This window comes from Stegostoma tigrinum, chromosome 28 (genome assembly GCF_030684315.1).
Source record: "Stegostoma tigrinum isolate sSteTig4 chromosome 28, sSteTig4.hap1, whole genome shotgun sequence".
In the NCBI taxonomy this organism is placed as follows: Eukaryota; Metazoa; Chordata; class Chondrichthyes; order Orectolobiformes; family Stegostomatidae; genus Stegostoma; species Stegostoma tigrinum.
The window spans coordinates 43,037,879-43,055,378 of NC_081381.1; the positions used below are offsets into that span (position 1 = coordinate 43,037,879).

General features: G+C 41.5%; 1 protein-coding gene and 1 non-coding gene across 15 annotated transcripts in view; both read left to right on the forward strand.

The window, feature by feature from the left end:
* Window positions 1-17,500, forward strand: part of cep104 (centrosomal protein 104) — a 176,196-nt gene that overhangs the window by 137,270 nt on the left and 21,426 nt on the right. For 12 of the 14 annotated variants that reach the window (XM_059638113.1, XM_059638121.1, XM_059638122.1 and 9 more), the window contains one exon: window positions 6,655-6,722. The exons of 1 other annotated variant lie outside the window; for it this stretch is intronic. In XM_059638113.1, coding sequence (XP_059494096.1) covers window positions 6,655-6,722 — 68 coding nt within the window. Of the gene's footprint in view, window positions 1-3,541; window positions 3,625-6,654; window positions 6,723-17,500 lie in introns of all 14 variants that reach the window. One more of the 14 variants, XM_059638120.1, reaches the window with a different exon arrangement.
* LOC125466822 (small nucleolar RNA U109) lies at window positions 5,092-5,217 on the forward strand. The gene has a single exon (XR_007250508.1). It is a non-coding gene; the product is annotated as a small nucleolar RNA U109 (small nucleolar RNA).

The window sequence follows — 17,500 nt, forward strand, 5'->3', positions numbered from 1 at the left end:
GGGTTGGAGGCAAGAAAGTGGTGTGAAGGTGGTGGGTGTGCAAGGTGATGCCCTTGTGGTATTATCGCTGGACTGTTAGTCCAGAGAATCAGATTACATTGTTGGTTCGAATCCCATCACGGCAGATGGTAGAATTTGAATTCAATAAATATTTGGAATTAAGAATGTAATGATGACAGTGAATCCATTGTCGATTGTTCAAAAAAACCCATCTGGTTCACTAATGTCCTTTTAGTGAAGGAAACTGTCATCCTTACCTGGCCTGGCCTACATGTGACTCCAGACTCATGGCAATGTGGCTAATTCTTAACTGCCCTCTGCCCATCCCTAACTGCGCAATAAATGCTGTGTAGCCAGCAATGCCCTCATCCTGTGAATGAATAAAGACAGAGGGAGCCTGCAAGGGATGGGGGAGGGGGAGGAGGAGGAGAAGGAGCCTGCAAGGAGTTGAGGGGAGTGGACTAAAGGGGAGGATGGCAGGGTCGACAAGAAGGAAACTGCAGAGGGATGGAGGGACAAGCTTTATGTGGAAGGCCGCAGTAGAAAGTGGGATGAAGGGTATCCTGATAGGCGCCTGCATTCCTCTCAGAGGCCATTGGGGAGAGGGAGACAAGGGGTGCGCAGTGAGGAAAGGGAGACTGTAAGGATGAGAGGACAGCTTTAAATCTGGCACCAAAGAATTACTTGGCTAAACCAGAGCCAGGAAAACCTGTAATCACTGAGATAATGAATTCCTTGCGAATGAATAGAAGATGTAACTTAGAACTACATATGTTCAGGGACAACTATATGAGGAACAGTGTGAATTCTGTGTAATGAACATTGTGCCACTTGTTTACTTGAAGTCTGATATGTAGTACAGGGGACAGTTAACTGTCAGGTTAAATCTCCCATCTTTGTGCATGTGAATGAGAAAGTCATTAGCTATGACCTTAGTGGTCTGTGGAGGGTGTGTTTAGGGTGATTTTTTTTTTGTGTGTGTATAGGTTGATTTGGAAAATAAAACCTTTTTGTTTACCTGTGCTTGTTGCCTTGTGTCAGTTTAAATACTGTGGTGTCTAAGAAATGATCTTCTTATGCATTGAGAGTTTAGGTTTAATGGAATGTTGATAATTATTGAGTTTATTGATAACTGAATTTATAATTTTCTTTTTGTAAGAGTCCAGATATCCCGTATGGTGTTGTTACTATGTAATTGCATCAAGTTAGTGAGAATGAAAAATGTAGTTCTTAAGAAGATCTCAAAAGCACCCTTTAGGAAGAAACAAAAATTGCCTTGACTGCTATCAAAGCTCACTCTGTCAACAATAATCCTCCCGCAATGCTATGGACATCCTCAGACTCATCAGCTAAGTTCCCTGACCTGACTATCCACATGTTCTCACTCCAATGGCACTCCAGCCAACCGACTCATCCACCTACACACTTAATCACTCACACGATACTGTGCTTCTCCTGTCTAAAATTATCACTAGAACTGTTTTGTTTTTATTTTCACTAAATTATTGTTGTAAAATTAATATGTTGAAAATTAATAGATTTTTGACATTTGATCAGCCTTAAAATGATTTATCTTTACTGTTTTATTTCTAAACCAGTATGATGGTACACAGTTTGGAGAATTTTATTTGTAGGACTGTTGGGATATAGAATCATTATACATTTGAATAGTTTGTCAACTTGGTGATTCGGTTTCTGGACAGCAACCAACAGCCATGCTTTGATTTGTCATTGCCATAGAAACCATGGACAAATTTATTGCCATATAAACCATAGACTGTCTTTTGGGATGGGGAGAAAAGGCTACAAATAGACAATCAACATATTGTGTATGGGCTCAACAGTGCTGTATTGAAGTCTTTTTAGTTTGATCCCCATTGTAGCTTTTGAAGTTGACCTGATTTCATCCTGAAATGTATTAGTCACTGAAAAATCATTGCAGCTGGCTTAAATATTGTTAAATTCTCTGAGGATGTGAGAATTTTACATTGAGTTTTCAACAATTCATATCTTTTGCAGTCAGAATTGGACAATGCATAAATCAATGGTGCATTCATGTACTTTTACTTTAAAAGACTAGATTTTATTTCCACAGCAACCTTGCTCAATAGCATGGATAATGGTGAGCTGGTCTTTGTTATAGCTAATATTGATGTAGAGACATAACTGTGATTTTATGTTCAGACAGTTGAGCTGGAATTGAGTCAAGATGAGGAAAATGTATGGCCATGGTGCCTCCTTCCTAGATGTGAATTGAGCATTAACTCATCATGTTCAGTGGTCTGTGTTTCGTGACAACAGTTAGACACGGGGTGATTTTCGGTTGTTCATTTTGTGTCTGAAGCGTCTTGTCTGCCATGACTCCTGTGGATGATTGAGATAGGTACAAATGCTGGCCATGCCAGCAGCACCTACATCCCCTGAAAGAAAAAATGTTAAAAATGCAGTGTGTGTGTAACCAATGAAATGTCAGGTAAGATCACAAATTTACTTTGAAACCTTAACTTTTAAATTAAATTTCCAAGAGAACAGAAAATTAGATGCTTCAATACGTTTGTACCATTGAGATCTACACTGCATTGAGATTTGACCAGGTGGCAAATGAACTTGAGCACACAATTGGGAGCAGTGCAGGGAAGATATGCATAGAATTTGCAGCATAGGCACAAAATAGTGAATGCGAGTGATCTATGTTGGTGCTTGTAAAATGTGCAATTGTTATGAAATTGATTTGAGGCCCATACACTAGTTTTTCAGTCTATGTTCTGTAACAACCTTTTATCAGTGCACTCTTGTTTCCTGTGCCTTGGCAAATTTCATATGCATGCTGCCACTACATCTTTAATTCCAGAAGTTTCAGTTTTAAGAACAAAATCCCATTATATGGCACTTAACGAATGCATCCTGAAGAACAGTATGCCTTCATCAAACTTCTCTGTTGCTTCTTAAATAAATTTAGTCAAATTAATCAATAGTAGTTTATTAATCCACGTTCTTCCAAGTGACAATTAATTTGTGCTTTGGATCATTACGTGCAAATGATTTCCCATCATTGGCGATAGGCTCATGAGATGTGTTTGCTCAGTTTATTGTTGTTCTTGATTTTGCAGACTTCCAGTCCATTGGTACCACCACCTGGATTAGTAGATTGTGGCCAGAGCCTCTGCTATTTATACTCTTAATTACATCAGCAATTGAGTATGCATCTTGTGTGGGTTGGTAACTTTTGAGGACTGCAAGCCTTTTAAATACCTCCTTTATATTTATTTTATCCAATGATCCTATTACCCTTTTCTTTATTGTGACATTGCTGGTGCCTTTGTTCTTAGTCAAGGCACTCACTCTATACAAAATAAAAACTGAAAGAACCGAGGACACTGTAAATCAGGAACAAAACCAGAAGTTGTCGGTAAAGCTCAGCAGGTCTGGCAGTATCTGAAGAAAAATCAGTTGACATTTCGAACCCGGTGACCCTTGCTCAGAACGGTTCGGAGGATCGGTCCCTGGACCGAAATGTTAACTCTGATTTTTTCCTTCACAGATGCTGTCAGACCTGCTCAGCTTTTCCAGCAACTTTTGGTGTTGTTACTTGCTGTGTACCACAACCACTGCTGCCTCTATAAGGTGAACTCCTTTTTGATCTTGAATTTGGCTCCCGCTTCCTTTAGGCGACCTTTTTGCAATTTATTTGTTTATGCGTTTACTGTTGAGTCTTCAAATGCTTCCTGTTCTTGTGCATACTTTGTATCTCTTACAGCTTTTTCTTCTCCCATGTATTCAGTTTAGCTGTCTAGTTCCTTATGACCATGGTGTTCATTGCAAGTATCGTTTTTCTTTATGTTTAATGATGATTAAAATTAGAAAGGAGATTCAGCTCTACCTTTATATGCACATCCTTTCTTCTGTTCAAATGAGTTTTATTTTCCCTTCTTCATTCCCAGAATCAGATCTTTATTGGAGTACAAACACACTGTAACGTTCTGTTAGACATTTTTCTTTGGTATTTCTCCTTTTTCTGTCGCAGTTTATCCTTCTATTCCTACTGTGTATTAAGATAATGGCATCCTATATAATCGTTATTCTGCAGTTCTTGCATTTTGAATATTGGTGAAAAAGATACCTTTTGTCAAAACCTATCTGTCTGCAAGAAAGAAACTTCTGCACACTCAGGATAGTTGTTCGTTTTGCAAGCATGGGCTGACTGAGTATAGTCATAATCTTGCCTATTGTGAACAGCCAAAGTGATATGCTCTTTTATATAATGCACCAGACTTCGCAAATTTCACAATACAGTGTCCAACATTAGATGCAATTCTGCAGTTGGGCAACATTTGCTACGTAACCCTAAGTGTGTGAAAAATCATACTAATGACCAGTTTGAGGATCGACAGTCAGGTTCGCAGTGTGACACACTGCCAATGCTGGAACGAATCTACATTAATACAGAGAGCCCTCTTTGCAGACAGATAACACTGTATCTGTCTCAACTCATCAAAAGAGATGTCATTTTTCAGGGCAATGCTTTGACCAATCAAAGCCAATCTGAATAATTTAAAACTTGAACACAACTCAGTTTTAACTGTCAGCATTACCTGATTTATTCCACATGGCAGTTCCTGTACCAATTAGATTTTACTTTCCAATCAATCAGCTGCCCTCATACAGCATCAATGTTGTTCACCCTTTAATTTGGTCACTTTTGTAAATTGTCTTGATGAGTGCAAGATGAAAATCTTCAACAAAATGTCTATTTACCAGAAATATTCAAGTTCTGCGCTAATGTATAGTTCTTGTACCTTCCTGCAATTTGCTTCTCAAATCTGCTTGCCACTGCTACGAAGTTAGTGGCATACACCCAACAACATAAGCTCTTCAGTTGTATCTCTTACTGCTCACCAAATCGATCTTTTTTGGAAGCAGCAAGAAAGTCATTCCTTTCCAGAACTGTAGCAATCAGTGTCTTTGATCAGAATTGTCACTGTGCTTCACTGTTGTTCCCTTTATCTTTCCTCACTACCTTGTAGCCTAGTTAAAGGATAGAATGCTATATGCATTGTATGTTAATGTAAAAAGATAATGCACAATTATCATCTGGGGAAGTTCAGACGCCTGTTCCCATTTGGTGTTTGATACGATAATGTGCTAGAGGAAACTGGAGATAACAGGGCCAGCAGCCTTTCAGGACAGACTGAATGGTAGTATCAGTCTCTGACACCACTGTCTAAAAGATATTACATGAATAAATCAGATCCCGTATATATGGGCAAACAAAGTAAATTTCCTCATTGGAGTTTCACAGCCCTGTAAAGTTTGAAATAGCACAAGTTATAATTTTTTTTGTATGCACCAAGTTCACTCTGACATCTTCAGTAGGTTACCGGAAGATATAGATGGGTTGATCAGATCAGCAGAACAATGCCAGATGCCATTTAACACTGATAAGTGCGAGGTGATGCACTTTTGAGGGAGTATTTAATAAATGGCAGGACACTGAGTAGCTCAGAGAAATAGAGAGATCATGGATAATTATCCAGAGATCCCTAAAGATGGCAGACCCTGTGAATAGGATAGTTAGAAGGCATTTGGACACTTGCTTTCATCAGTTGTGGTGTAGAGTGTAAGAGGAAGGAGGTAATAGTGGAGTTACACAGAGCGTTGGTTAGGCCGCAGCTGGAGTACAGTGTGCAGTTCTGGCCACCTCACTTCAGGAGGATGTGACAGCATCTGGGGGTGGTAATGAGGAGATTTACTAGAATGCTGCCTGGGAAGGAGCAATTGACCTGTCAGGAAAGATAGATAGGCTTGGATTGCATTCTTCAGAGCAGAGAAGGCTGACGGGTACATGATTGAGGTACATAATATTGAGAGGTATGGACAGGATGATTAGGCAGCAGCTGTTCCCCTTAGTTGATGGGTCAGACACAAGGAGGCATAGTTTTAGGATAAGGAGCAGGAGATTCAGAGGGGATTTGAGAAAAAAACTTTTTCACTCAAATGGTGAGAATATGAAATAGAAACCTTACAACCTTTAAAAAATATTTGGAAAAGTGCTTGAAATATCATAGTATTCAATGAGATATCACTGTATTGTCTTACCAGTCCTCCCTCTAAGCCAGTGGCAAATCCTAAATTTGCTAATTAAAAATGTGCCTTGTCCAATGACCAGTCTTTCCAAATGAGGCAGAATTGTACAAGAGTAGTTATTCTCTGCAAATGATGCAAGCATCTTTGAGGTAATTTAACGCATTGTTTTCTTTGCTAGTAATAAAGTCATTTAAATAATGAAAGACACAATTTATCTAATTGAGTACAGAATCCAGTACTAAATCCCAAAATCCAGTTCTTGGAATGCACCCTATTAATGTAGCAAGATACAAAACAGAATAGTGAATAAGAAGTGGTATAGATATAGATAAAACTTGTGAAATCTGGGTTCTTCAGTATCAAAAGCTTAGTCAGCAGTGCAGTTGATCAAGTCAGGGCCACAGATAAAATTATTCTGGTATGTAGTCAATGTTTCTATGGATATCATGTACATAACAAAAATATATGATAGCAACGTTCATGCGGAAAGTTTAAAGAAAATGTAAAAACAAAAACTTCAAGTGCATTTTATGGAAAGTTTTTAGTGTTCTCCTGTAACTGTCTCTGCAGCTGCCAAGCCTGAGAAAGTTGCCAACCATTGTCCACTGTGCCATGAGAATTTCCAGCCAGGGGAGGAGGTAAGAGCTTGAAAATGCGCTCAGGCCCACAACACCTGTTCAGCATGCAATGTAAAGGTTTTCCTCTTTATGTATTATAAGTGAATGTACTTTTTACCCTCCACCCGGCTTTTGTGTAAATCCTTTTCAATATTCTCAGTGGTTTCTTGCCATATGCTGCTCTTGTGAAAGTAGCTCATTAACTTTGAGTATAGTACAGCTGAATCTAATACTGTCTACCTAATGTCTATTTCCAGCAGCAATCCCAAAGTGGTTAAGATGATCAGGCTACTGCCTCAGTAAGCTAAGTGCTGTGTTTTTTTTGTAATTATACCTGAATAATGTGGTTGATTCACTCGCCAAGCTGGTTCATTAGTTCGCAGACGTTTCATTACCTTGCTGGGTAACATCAGCACAGCCTTCAATGAAGCACTGTTGTGTTTTCCCGTCTGGTATTTAAACACTGGGGTCCATTGGATTTGATTACTTCACTTCCAATTTTCCTTCAGCAGTGGTGTGTATAATAGGGTCTAGATATATCAATATCTAGATATATCAATCACTTGGCTTACATAAAACGTCCTTTGATTCTTATTAGTTTTGTTTTCAATGGTCTGAAAACCAGAAGAATGATCTGATCTATTGTATTATTGTTCAGTGACTCATGACATAAAAATAAGGTTTGGCAGTCTATTCCATCAGAATATTATCCAGGCAGTGAAGACAAATCTTTCCAGAATCTCTTCAGCTCGATTATCAGACTTTTTACTTTTATTCAAGTAAGAGATTATTTGTGGAATTCTTAATTTGGTTGACAACAGTTAGCCAGTAACTTGATACATGAAAATTTTGAGGCAAGAATAATTTTGTTACTCTGAAGAATAGATTTGTTGACTGGACTCTTGACTGTATCAGTTAAAATTTTTCTGAAAAGGAAATGGGTGAATAGTTGATGGCATTTGTGAATTCTAAGGCTAAGTACTTGTGAAAGTTCTTGCATGCCTGATGGGGTCCCTTAGCTACTGAGTTAGAATAATATAGCACAGGAGCAGGCCCTTTGGCCCTCCATGCCTGTGTTCACATATTTTGCCCTGCATACTAAGACTGTCTTCACTTATAGGATCTGTATCCCTATGTTCCCTTCCCATTCATATACTTCTCCAAGGCCTTCTTGAATGCTGCTATTGTGTCTGCTTACACCAACACCTCTGGCAACACGTTCCAGGCACTCAGCATCCTTTGTGTGGAAAAACTTGCCTTGCACATCTATTTTAAATTTCACCCCTTGCACTTGAACCGGTGTCCCCATGTAATTGACCCATCCACCCTGGGGAAAAGCCTCATACTTCCTCCCTCTATCCATGCCATTCACAATCTTATAAACGTCTATTAGGACGCCCCTCAACCTTCTGCATTCCAGTGCAAACATGTCCAGACTATTCAAGGTAACATGGCGTGAAGCTGGATGAACGCAGCAGGCCAAGCAGCATCAGAGGAGCAGGAAAGTTGACGTTTCGGGTCGGGACCCTTCTTCAGAAATGAGGGAGGGGAAGGGGATTCTAAAATAAATAGGGAGACTCGGGGAGGCGGATAGAAGATGGATAAAGGAGAAGATAGGGTGAGAGGAGACAGACAGGTCTGACGTGCATTTGAAAGGCAAGGATTGATTGGGATAGTCGTCATGGTTTTATGTGAAGAAAATTGTGTCTCTCAAACTTGATTCAGTTTTTTCCATAAATTAACCAAAGATTAAAGAGGGCTGAGTGATAGATGTTGTTTACTCTGGCTTTAGTCCCCCTTTCTGGAAAGCAGTTCTCCACTGCCACCCTCTGTCTCTTACCATAAAGCCAATTTAGTATCCAATTGACAAGTTCATCCTGAATACCATATGATCTAACTAATTAGTCTACCATTTGGAACCTTGTCAAATGCTTTACTAGAGCCAGAGCAAACAACGTCTTTCGCTCAGCCTTCTTTAATCTTTGGTTACTTTATTTTAAAAACACTCAATCAAGTTTGTGAGACACAATTTTCCTCGCATAAAACCATGATGACTATCCCAATCAATCCTCGTCTTCCAAATGCATGTCTGTATTCTTTCAGGAGAAAGACACGGAGGATGGTGAGATTAGTGTGCAGCGTACTAATATAGGTAGACAGGGTGGTTAAGAAGGCATTTAGCACACCTGCCTTCATTGCTCAGACCATTGAGGGTGTACAAGACGTTAGTGATGCCTCTTTTGGAGTACTGTGTCCAGTTCTAGACCTATGTTATAGGAAGAATATTATTAAACTGGAGAGGGTTCAGACTCTATTTACCAGTATGTCGGTGGGAATGAAGGGTTTGAGATATAAAAATAGACTGGAAAGACTGAGATTTCTTTCAGTGGAGCAGGGGAGGTTGAGTGGTGACCTTATTGAGGCTTATAAAATCATGAGGACATAGGTAAGTTGAATGACAAAGGTCTTTTTCCTAGGGTGGGTGGGTTCAAAACTAGGGGACTTATTTTTATGGTGAGAGGAGAAAGATTTAAAAAGGACATGAGGAGCAACTTCATTTACACAGGAATTCGTTTGCGAAATGAGCTGCCACAGAATGAGATGACAGGTAGAGTTACAACATTCAAAAGACATTTGGATAAATTCATGAGTCAGAAAGGTTTGAAGAAGATATGGGCCAAACGCAAGCAGATGGGACAAGTTTAGATTGGAAATATGGTGAGCCTGGACCAGTTGGACCGAAGGGCCTGTTTCCATGCTTTACGACTCTAATAAAGCCAAGAATGTGATGGTTTTTAGAATCCTCAACTCATTCTGCCACTTCTACTGACTTGTGCAAGTACACATTCAAATTTTTGCATGCCTTTTAAAATTGTGTCATTTAAGTTGATTAACATACAACTGTTCATCACTGTACTTTCTATCGCTTAAGTAATTGTGGCATCACATTCCATATTTCGGTAAGTCTGTTATATGACTCTTCTTAGCCTTAATTTGTCTCCAATCATTTGAAAACTAACTGCCAAAATGTGCGACATTGTCTGCTTCCACACTCTCCATTGCAGAATTACTTGCTTCGCTGGTGTCTCTTAATTTAAATATAATTATTTTGTGTCCAGGAGATCTGGGTCTTGCTGGCTAGGCCACTGTCCGTTGCCAGTCCCTAATTGTCCAGGAGAAGACGATGGGCTGCTTTATTGAACCGCGGCATCCTTTCATGCAAAGGCACACAAATGCTTTAGGGAACAAGTTCCAGGTTTTGACCCAACAACAGTAAAGGAGCAGCGAAAAATTTCGAAGTCACAATGATGGAAAACTTCCAATTGGTGGCATTCCCATGTATCTGTTACCATTGTCCTTAAATGTGATCGGGTTCATGGGTTTAAACAATGTCAGGATTGTTATTCAGTTACTGTAAATGTTGCACACTATTGTCACGCTGCATTGATGGTGATGATAGTGAATGGGGTTCAGATCAAGTTTTGCCCTGGATTTTAATGCTCCTTGTGTGTTGTTACAGCTGCACACTTCAAGACGAGCGGAGACTGTTCCATCACACTCCTGACTTGTGGCTTGTAGATTGTGAAACAGACACTCGAGAGAGGAGAGACAACATTCCCTCTAAGCTTCAGTGCATGAATTGGCATGTTTACACTATTCCCAGTTTTGTTCCCAGTTATAAATTCATAGAATCATGTAGTACAGAAAAGGACCTTCAGCACATCAAGTCTGTACCACCAAAAAGCATACTACTACCCATCCTGGCTCCACTTGTCTTTAGCCTTGAATGTTGTGAGACTTCAAGCGCTTGTCCAATTACTTTCTAAAGGTGGTGAGGTTTTCTGCGTCAACTACCCTCCCAGGTGATGCATTACAGAACCCACCACCCTCTGGGTGAGTGTTTTACCTAAAATCACCTCTTAACCACCTAGCTATCAAAGTTATGCCCCTTAGTTCTTGACCTTCTGATTAATGTGAGCAGCTGCTTTCTTTTCTTAGTGAATCTGTGGCATTCTTTACAGCGGAGGGCTGTAGAACCTGGCTTGTTGTGTATATTCAGGATGAGATCAGATATTTTTAATCAGTGATGGAATTGAGGTTTAACTGGAAAAAGCTAGAAAATTATGTTGGGGATTATCAGGTCAGCCATGATCTCATTGAATTGTAGAACAGATTTGATTGGCTGAATGACTTCCATCTGTTCCTACATGCTATGGTTTTATAGACTTTGCCTGGCACTAATGAGATGTGCCACGATTCAGCCCAAGTTTGGGCGTTGACCAGGTCTTGCTACATATGGCCATTGGTTACTTATAAACCTAAAGAGTCATAGCACTGAAAATTGTGCAGGTCTCAGCAAACAGCCTGACTTCTGATGTTACAGTGAAGGGAAGGTGATTGATGATATAGTTGGAGATAATTGGGCTTCTTTTGTGTTAGGTATAACCGCAGCCTGCAAGTGATGGCAGGAAATTAGCTGGTTCCAGGATCCCCTGAGGTAAAGTTATCTGGTTTTCTGACCCATTAAAATCCCACCCTGATTTCAGTTACAGATCGGCATATTGACCTCCTGAGAGTTTGTAACTCATCTGGCTATTGCCATATTATTTTATATTATTTCATATTATTATTTATTCATATTATTTTAGGGCAGAGCATTGTTAAGAGAACGCCTTTGCAGAATTAGTTCCGTTAGATAAGTTGGTAGCAAGATGGTGATGTAACACCTCAGCCAACAGACTGCACTAGAATATTTCACTAATAGCTTAAGTATTTAAGCAATTGGTATCAACGCCTTTCTTTTCTATCAATCAGTATACATTCATAGTGGTTTTTGAATGATATTTACCAGTTTCTGCAATCAAGAAATGTATTTGTGACCTCTTTGCATTGGGTCTGCTGGTGAAACCATTTAACTTGCATATGTCCCTAGAATTATTGGGTCTTGAACCACAAAGGCTAAGACAGTCAGGAATGATGTCTCAATAACAAGAAGTTACTTTTTTCCAGCGTATCATTATCTGAAAAGATGTGTAAATTAGATTGTGCAACCTTAAAAAGAAAACAACATCAGATACTGTCTGATAAATAGATAGAGTGATGTGTCTATGCTAGTGTTCTCCAGGAACACACAGCTTGTAGTTCTATATGTATTCAGCTCCTAGCAGCAGCAGTCTTCATGTTGCCATAATATATTTGTCTACATATCCTAAATATCTTGTGTCGACTAATTTCATTATACAATCATCGTTTCTTTGTCCTGGGTATTTAAATTAAACCAAGCAAATTTCATAGAGCTACTCTGTTAATTGTGGACTTGGAGGTGAACCTGAACACTTCTGGGGAATTAGAGTTTTGAAGAAGATTGATGTATTGCTGTCATCTACTGAGATGCAGTAAAAAAAGCTTATTTTTTATTCATTCATGGGGATGAGAGCATCACTAGCCAGGCAGTGTTTATGACCCATCCCTAATTGCCCAGAGGGCAGTTAAGAGTCAAGTACATTCCTGTGGGTCTGAAGTCACATATAGACCAGACCAGGTAAGGATGGCAGTTTCCTTCCCTAAAGGTCATTAGTAAACCAGATGGGTTTTTCCCAATGATCAGCAATGGATTTATGGTATGCATTACACTCTTAATTCCAGATACTTTTTGAATTCAAATTCCACCATCTGCCATGGTGGGATTCAGACTGAGTCCTCAGGACATTATTTGGGTCTCCGGATAAACAGTTCAGCAATAATACCACAAGGTCATCGCCTCACAAAATGTGTTGTTTTGCATGATATACAGGAAGATCGCACGACACAAAGTGCACCAGGTCAGCGGAATAGAGTGCAGAATATAATGTTACAGCCACTGAGGAGGAGCAGAGAGTGATTAGAATTAACATTTGAGAGGTCCGTTTACAAGTCTGACAACAGCGGCGAAGAAGTTTTTGTGAATCTAGTCGTACATGTATTCAAACTTCTATATTTTCTGCCTGATGGAAGAGAGCGGAAAAGAGTATAACTAGGCTGGGAAAGGTCTTTGATTACGTTGGTTTCTTTTCTAAGGCAGTGGAAAAGATAGATGGAGTTAAAGGAGAGAAAATTGGTTTTTGTGATGGATCGGGTGTGTTCGTGACTGTGTAGTTTCTAGCAGTCTTGGGAAGAGTTGCCAAACTGTGCTGTGATGCAACCAAATAAGTTGCTTTCTATGGTGCATTTATAAAAATTGGCGAGAGTCCTTGTGGACAAGCTGAATATCCTTAGCCTTTTGAGGAAGTAGAGATGTTTTGCTTTTTTAACAATCACATCAACGTGGGTGAATCAGGACAGTTTGGTGATCAGCACCTCCCAGAAACTTGATACTTTCGACCATCTACACCTCAGCACAATTGATGCAGACAGGGGCATGCCCCCCATTCCGCTTCTTAAAGTCAGTGACCAGCTTTTTTTTTTCTGACAATGATGGAGAGATTTTCTGTTTACACCAGGCTGCTAAGCATTCAGTCTCTTTCCTGTATTCTGTCTCACTGTTGTTTGAGATCTGACTAAACTTGCAGATGGAGTTGGGGTGACATTTGGCCAAGTAGTCATGAGTGTATAAGGAGTATAGAAGGGAGTTGAGTTAGCAACCTTGCTGGGCACCGGTGTTAAGGATTATGTTGTCACCTGTTCTTACTGATTGCAGTCTATCGGTCAGAAAGCCAAGGATCCAGTTAAACAAGGAGGGGACTAAGGCCTAGCTGTCAGAGTTTAGAGATGAGTTTGTTTGGAATTATGATGTTGAAGGTGGAACTGTAGTCAATAAGTAGGAACATGATGTCGGTATCCTTGTTCTCCAGATTTTCAGGAATGTGTGTAGTGTTGGAGAGATGTTGTCTGCTGTGGACCTGTTGCACTATTAGGCAAATTGCAAAGGATCAAGTCAGTTTGGTAGACTGCAGTTGATGTGGGCCATGACTAACTTCTCAAAGCACTTCGTAATTATGGAGGCCAGAGCCACCAGATGGTAGTCATTGAGGTAAGCTGCATGATTTTTCTTTGGCACCGAAATGATGGTGGTCTTCTTGAAGTGAGTGGGACCTCAGATCATAGTGAGGAGAAGTTAAAGATATCTGCGAATACTCCCACCAGCTGGTCCGCACAGGAGTTGAATGCACAGCTGTGGACTCCATCCAGGCCAGTTACTTTCCAGTTGTTCACTCAAGAAAGCCAAACTAACACACAGGATGTGGCCAAAGTGGTCTGGGAGCTGCAACTTACAAGAGCAGTAAAGTAGCTCACTGGTTAGCACTGCTGCCTCATTGTGCCAGGGACCTGGGTTTGATTTCACCCTCTGGCAACTGTCTGTGTGGAGTTTACATGTTCTCCCCATGTTTGCGTGGGTTTCTGCCGGATACTTCGGGTTCCTCCCACAAAATGTGCAGGTTAGGTGGATTGGCCATGCTAAAATTGCCACAGTGTCCAGGGGTGTGTAGATTGGATGCATTAGCCATGGCAAATGCAGGATTGCAGGGACTGGGTGGGGTCTTGTTCAGAAGGTCAGTGTGGACAGAGAACACAGAACATAGAAAAGTACAGCACAGGTACAGGCCCTTTGGCCCACGATGTTGCGCCATGGAATAATCCTAATCCAAAAATAAAATAACCTAACCTACATTCCCCTCAGTTCACTGCTGGCCATGTGCATGTCCAGCAGTCGCTTAAATGTCACCTAATGACTCTGCTTCCACGACTACCACTGGCAAAGTATTCCATGCGCTCACAACTCTCTAGGTGAAGAATCTCCTTCTGACATCTCCTCTATACCTTCCTCCTAACACCTTAAAACTGTGACCCCTTGTGGCAGTCAATACTGCCCTGGGGAAAAGTCTCTGGCTATCGACTTGATCCGTGCCTCTCATTACCTTGTACACCTTGATCAGGTTGCCTCTCTTCCTCCTCTCCAGAGACAAAAGTCCAAGCTCAGTCAACCTCTCCTCGTAAGACAAGCCCTCCAGTCCAGGCAACATCCTGGTAAATCTCCTTTGCACCCTCTCCAAAGCCTCCACATCTTTCCTATAATAGGGTGACCAGAACTGGACACAATATTCCAAGTGTGGTCTCACCAGGGTTTTGTAGAGCTGCAGCATAACCTCGCGGCTCTTAAACTCAATCCCTCTGTTAATGAAAGCCAAAACACCATATGCTTTCTTAACAACCTTATCCACCTGGGTGGTAACTTTGAGGGAGCTATGCACTTGAGTCCCAGGATCCCGCTGTTCCTCCACACTGCTGAGAATCCTGCCTTTAATCCTATATTCAGCATTTAAGTTTGACCTTCCAAAATGCATCATTTCGCATTTATCCAGGTTGAACTCCATCTGCCATTTCTCAGCCCAGCTCTGCATACTGTCACTGTCTCGCTGAAGCCTGCAATAGCCCTCGATACTATCAACGGCACCTCCAACCTTTGTGCCATCAGCAAACATACTAACCCATCCCTCAACCTCCTCATCCAAGTCATTTATAAAAACTACAGAGGCCCAAGGACAGAGCCCTGCGGGGCACCACTCAGCACTGACCTCCAGGCAGAAAACTTACCACCTACAACCACTCTCTGCCTCCTGTCAGCCAACCAATTCTGAATCCAGAAAGCAAAATCACCCTGTATCCCATACTTCCTGACTTTATGAATGAGCCTGCCGTGGGGAACCTTATCAAATGCCTTGCTGAAGTCCAGGTAAACCACATCCACTGCTTGACCTTCGTCAACCTGACTCAAAGAACTCAATAAGACTTGTAAGGCATGACCTGCCCCTCACAAAGCCATGTTGACTCCCTTTAATCACACTGTGCTTTTCCAAATAGTCATAAATCTGTCCCTTTGAATTCTTTCCAAAATCTTGCTGACCACAGACATAAGACTGACTGGTCTGTAATTTCAAGGGATTTCCCTATTCCCTTTCTCGAAAAGAGGAACAACATTTGCCTCCCTCCAATCTTCCGGTACGACTCCCATGGAGAGTGAGGAAGCAAAGATCTTCGCCAGCAGCTTAGCAACCTCCTTTCTTACTTCCCGGAACAACCTAAGATAAATCTGGTCTGGCCCTGGGGACTTGTGAATCTTAATGTTTGCCAAAATTTCCAGCACATCAACTTCCTCGATCTTGATCTGTTCAAGCCTGTTTTCCTGCTCCTCAAAGTTCTCATTCACAACAAGGTCCCTTTCCTGAATGAAAACCGAAGCAAAAAACTCATTTAGGGCTTCCTCTATCTGCTCAGACTCCACACACAAGTCCCCTACGCTATCCCTGATCGGCCCTACCTTCTCCCTGATCATTCTCTTATTCCTCACGTATGAGTAAAATGCCTTCGGGTTCTCCCTAATCCTTCCTGCCAAGCCTTTTTCGTACGCCCTCCTGGCCCTCCTCAGTCCACTTTTGAGCTCCTTTCAAGCAAGCCTGTAATCCTTTAAAGTTGTGCTAGACCCTTGCTTCCTCCACCTTAGGTAAGCTGCCTTTTTCTTTTTGACAAGAAGCACCTCTGTTCCCGTCATCCAAGGCTCCTTAATCTTACCCCTTCTTACCTGTCTCAGAGGAACAAATTTATGCATCACTCACAACAACTGCTCCTTAAACAGTCTCCAGTTGTCTGCTGTGCCCTTTCTTTGGAACAATTGCTCCCAATCTGTACTTCCCAATTCCTGCCTGTTAGCGTCATAGTTTCCTTTTCCCCAGTTAAATATCTTCCCCTGGTAACTGCTCCTTTCCTTTTCCATGGCTACGTTAAACGTGAGGCTGTTGTGGTCACTGTCGCCAAAGTGTTCTCCCACCACGAGATCTGACACCTGTCCTGGCTCATTGCTGAGCACCAAACCCAAAATGGCCTCCCCCCTCGTCAGCCTGTCCACATACTGAGTAAGGAAACCCTCCTGAACACACCTGACAAAAACGGCTCCATCCAAACCATCTGCACTAAGGAGGTTTCAATCTATATTGGGAAAGTTGAAGTCACCCATAACAACAACCCTGCTACGTTTGCACTTTTGAACAATCTGCTGGCCTATGAGTTCTTCAATCTCCCTACTGCTGTTTGGGGGTCTGTAGAAAACCCCCAATGAGCTGACTGCTCCCTTGCTGTTCCTAACTTCCACCCATACTGACTTAGTCGACAAACCTTCCTCAGTAACCTCAGCCCATACCACCTCAGTAGATGAGTCCTCATCAAAAGTTCTTTCAGCCACAGTAATACTGTCCTTGACCAACCTCCCCCTCTTTTACCACCTTCTCTGACCTTAATGAAAGATCTAAACCCTGGAACCTGCAACATCCATTCCTGACCCTGCTCTATCCATGTCTCCGAAATGGCCACAATATCGAAGTCCCAGGTACCTATCCAAGCTGTAAGCTCACCTACCTTATTCCGGATACTCCTGGCATTAAAGTAGACACAGTTCAATCCAGCTTGCTGTCTGCCAGCACACTCCTGTGATAGTCAGATCCTGTCCATGTCCTCCCTATGCTCATCCCCCTGTGTACAAGGACTAAACCTCAGTTTCCCATCCCCCTTCTGAGCTAGTTTACATCCACCCGAATAGCACCAGCAAATTTCCCACCCAGGATATTAGTGCCCTTCTGGTTCAAGTGGAGACCGCCCTGTTTGTAGAGGTCCCACCTTCCCCAGAATGAGCCCCAATTGTCCATGTACCTGAAGCCCTCCCTCCTGCACCATCCCTGCAGCCACATGTTCAGCTGAAATCTCCCCCTGTTCTTTGCCTTGCTATCTTGTGGCATGGGTAACAAACCAGAGATAACCACTCTGTTTGTTCT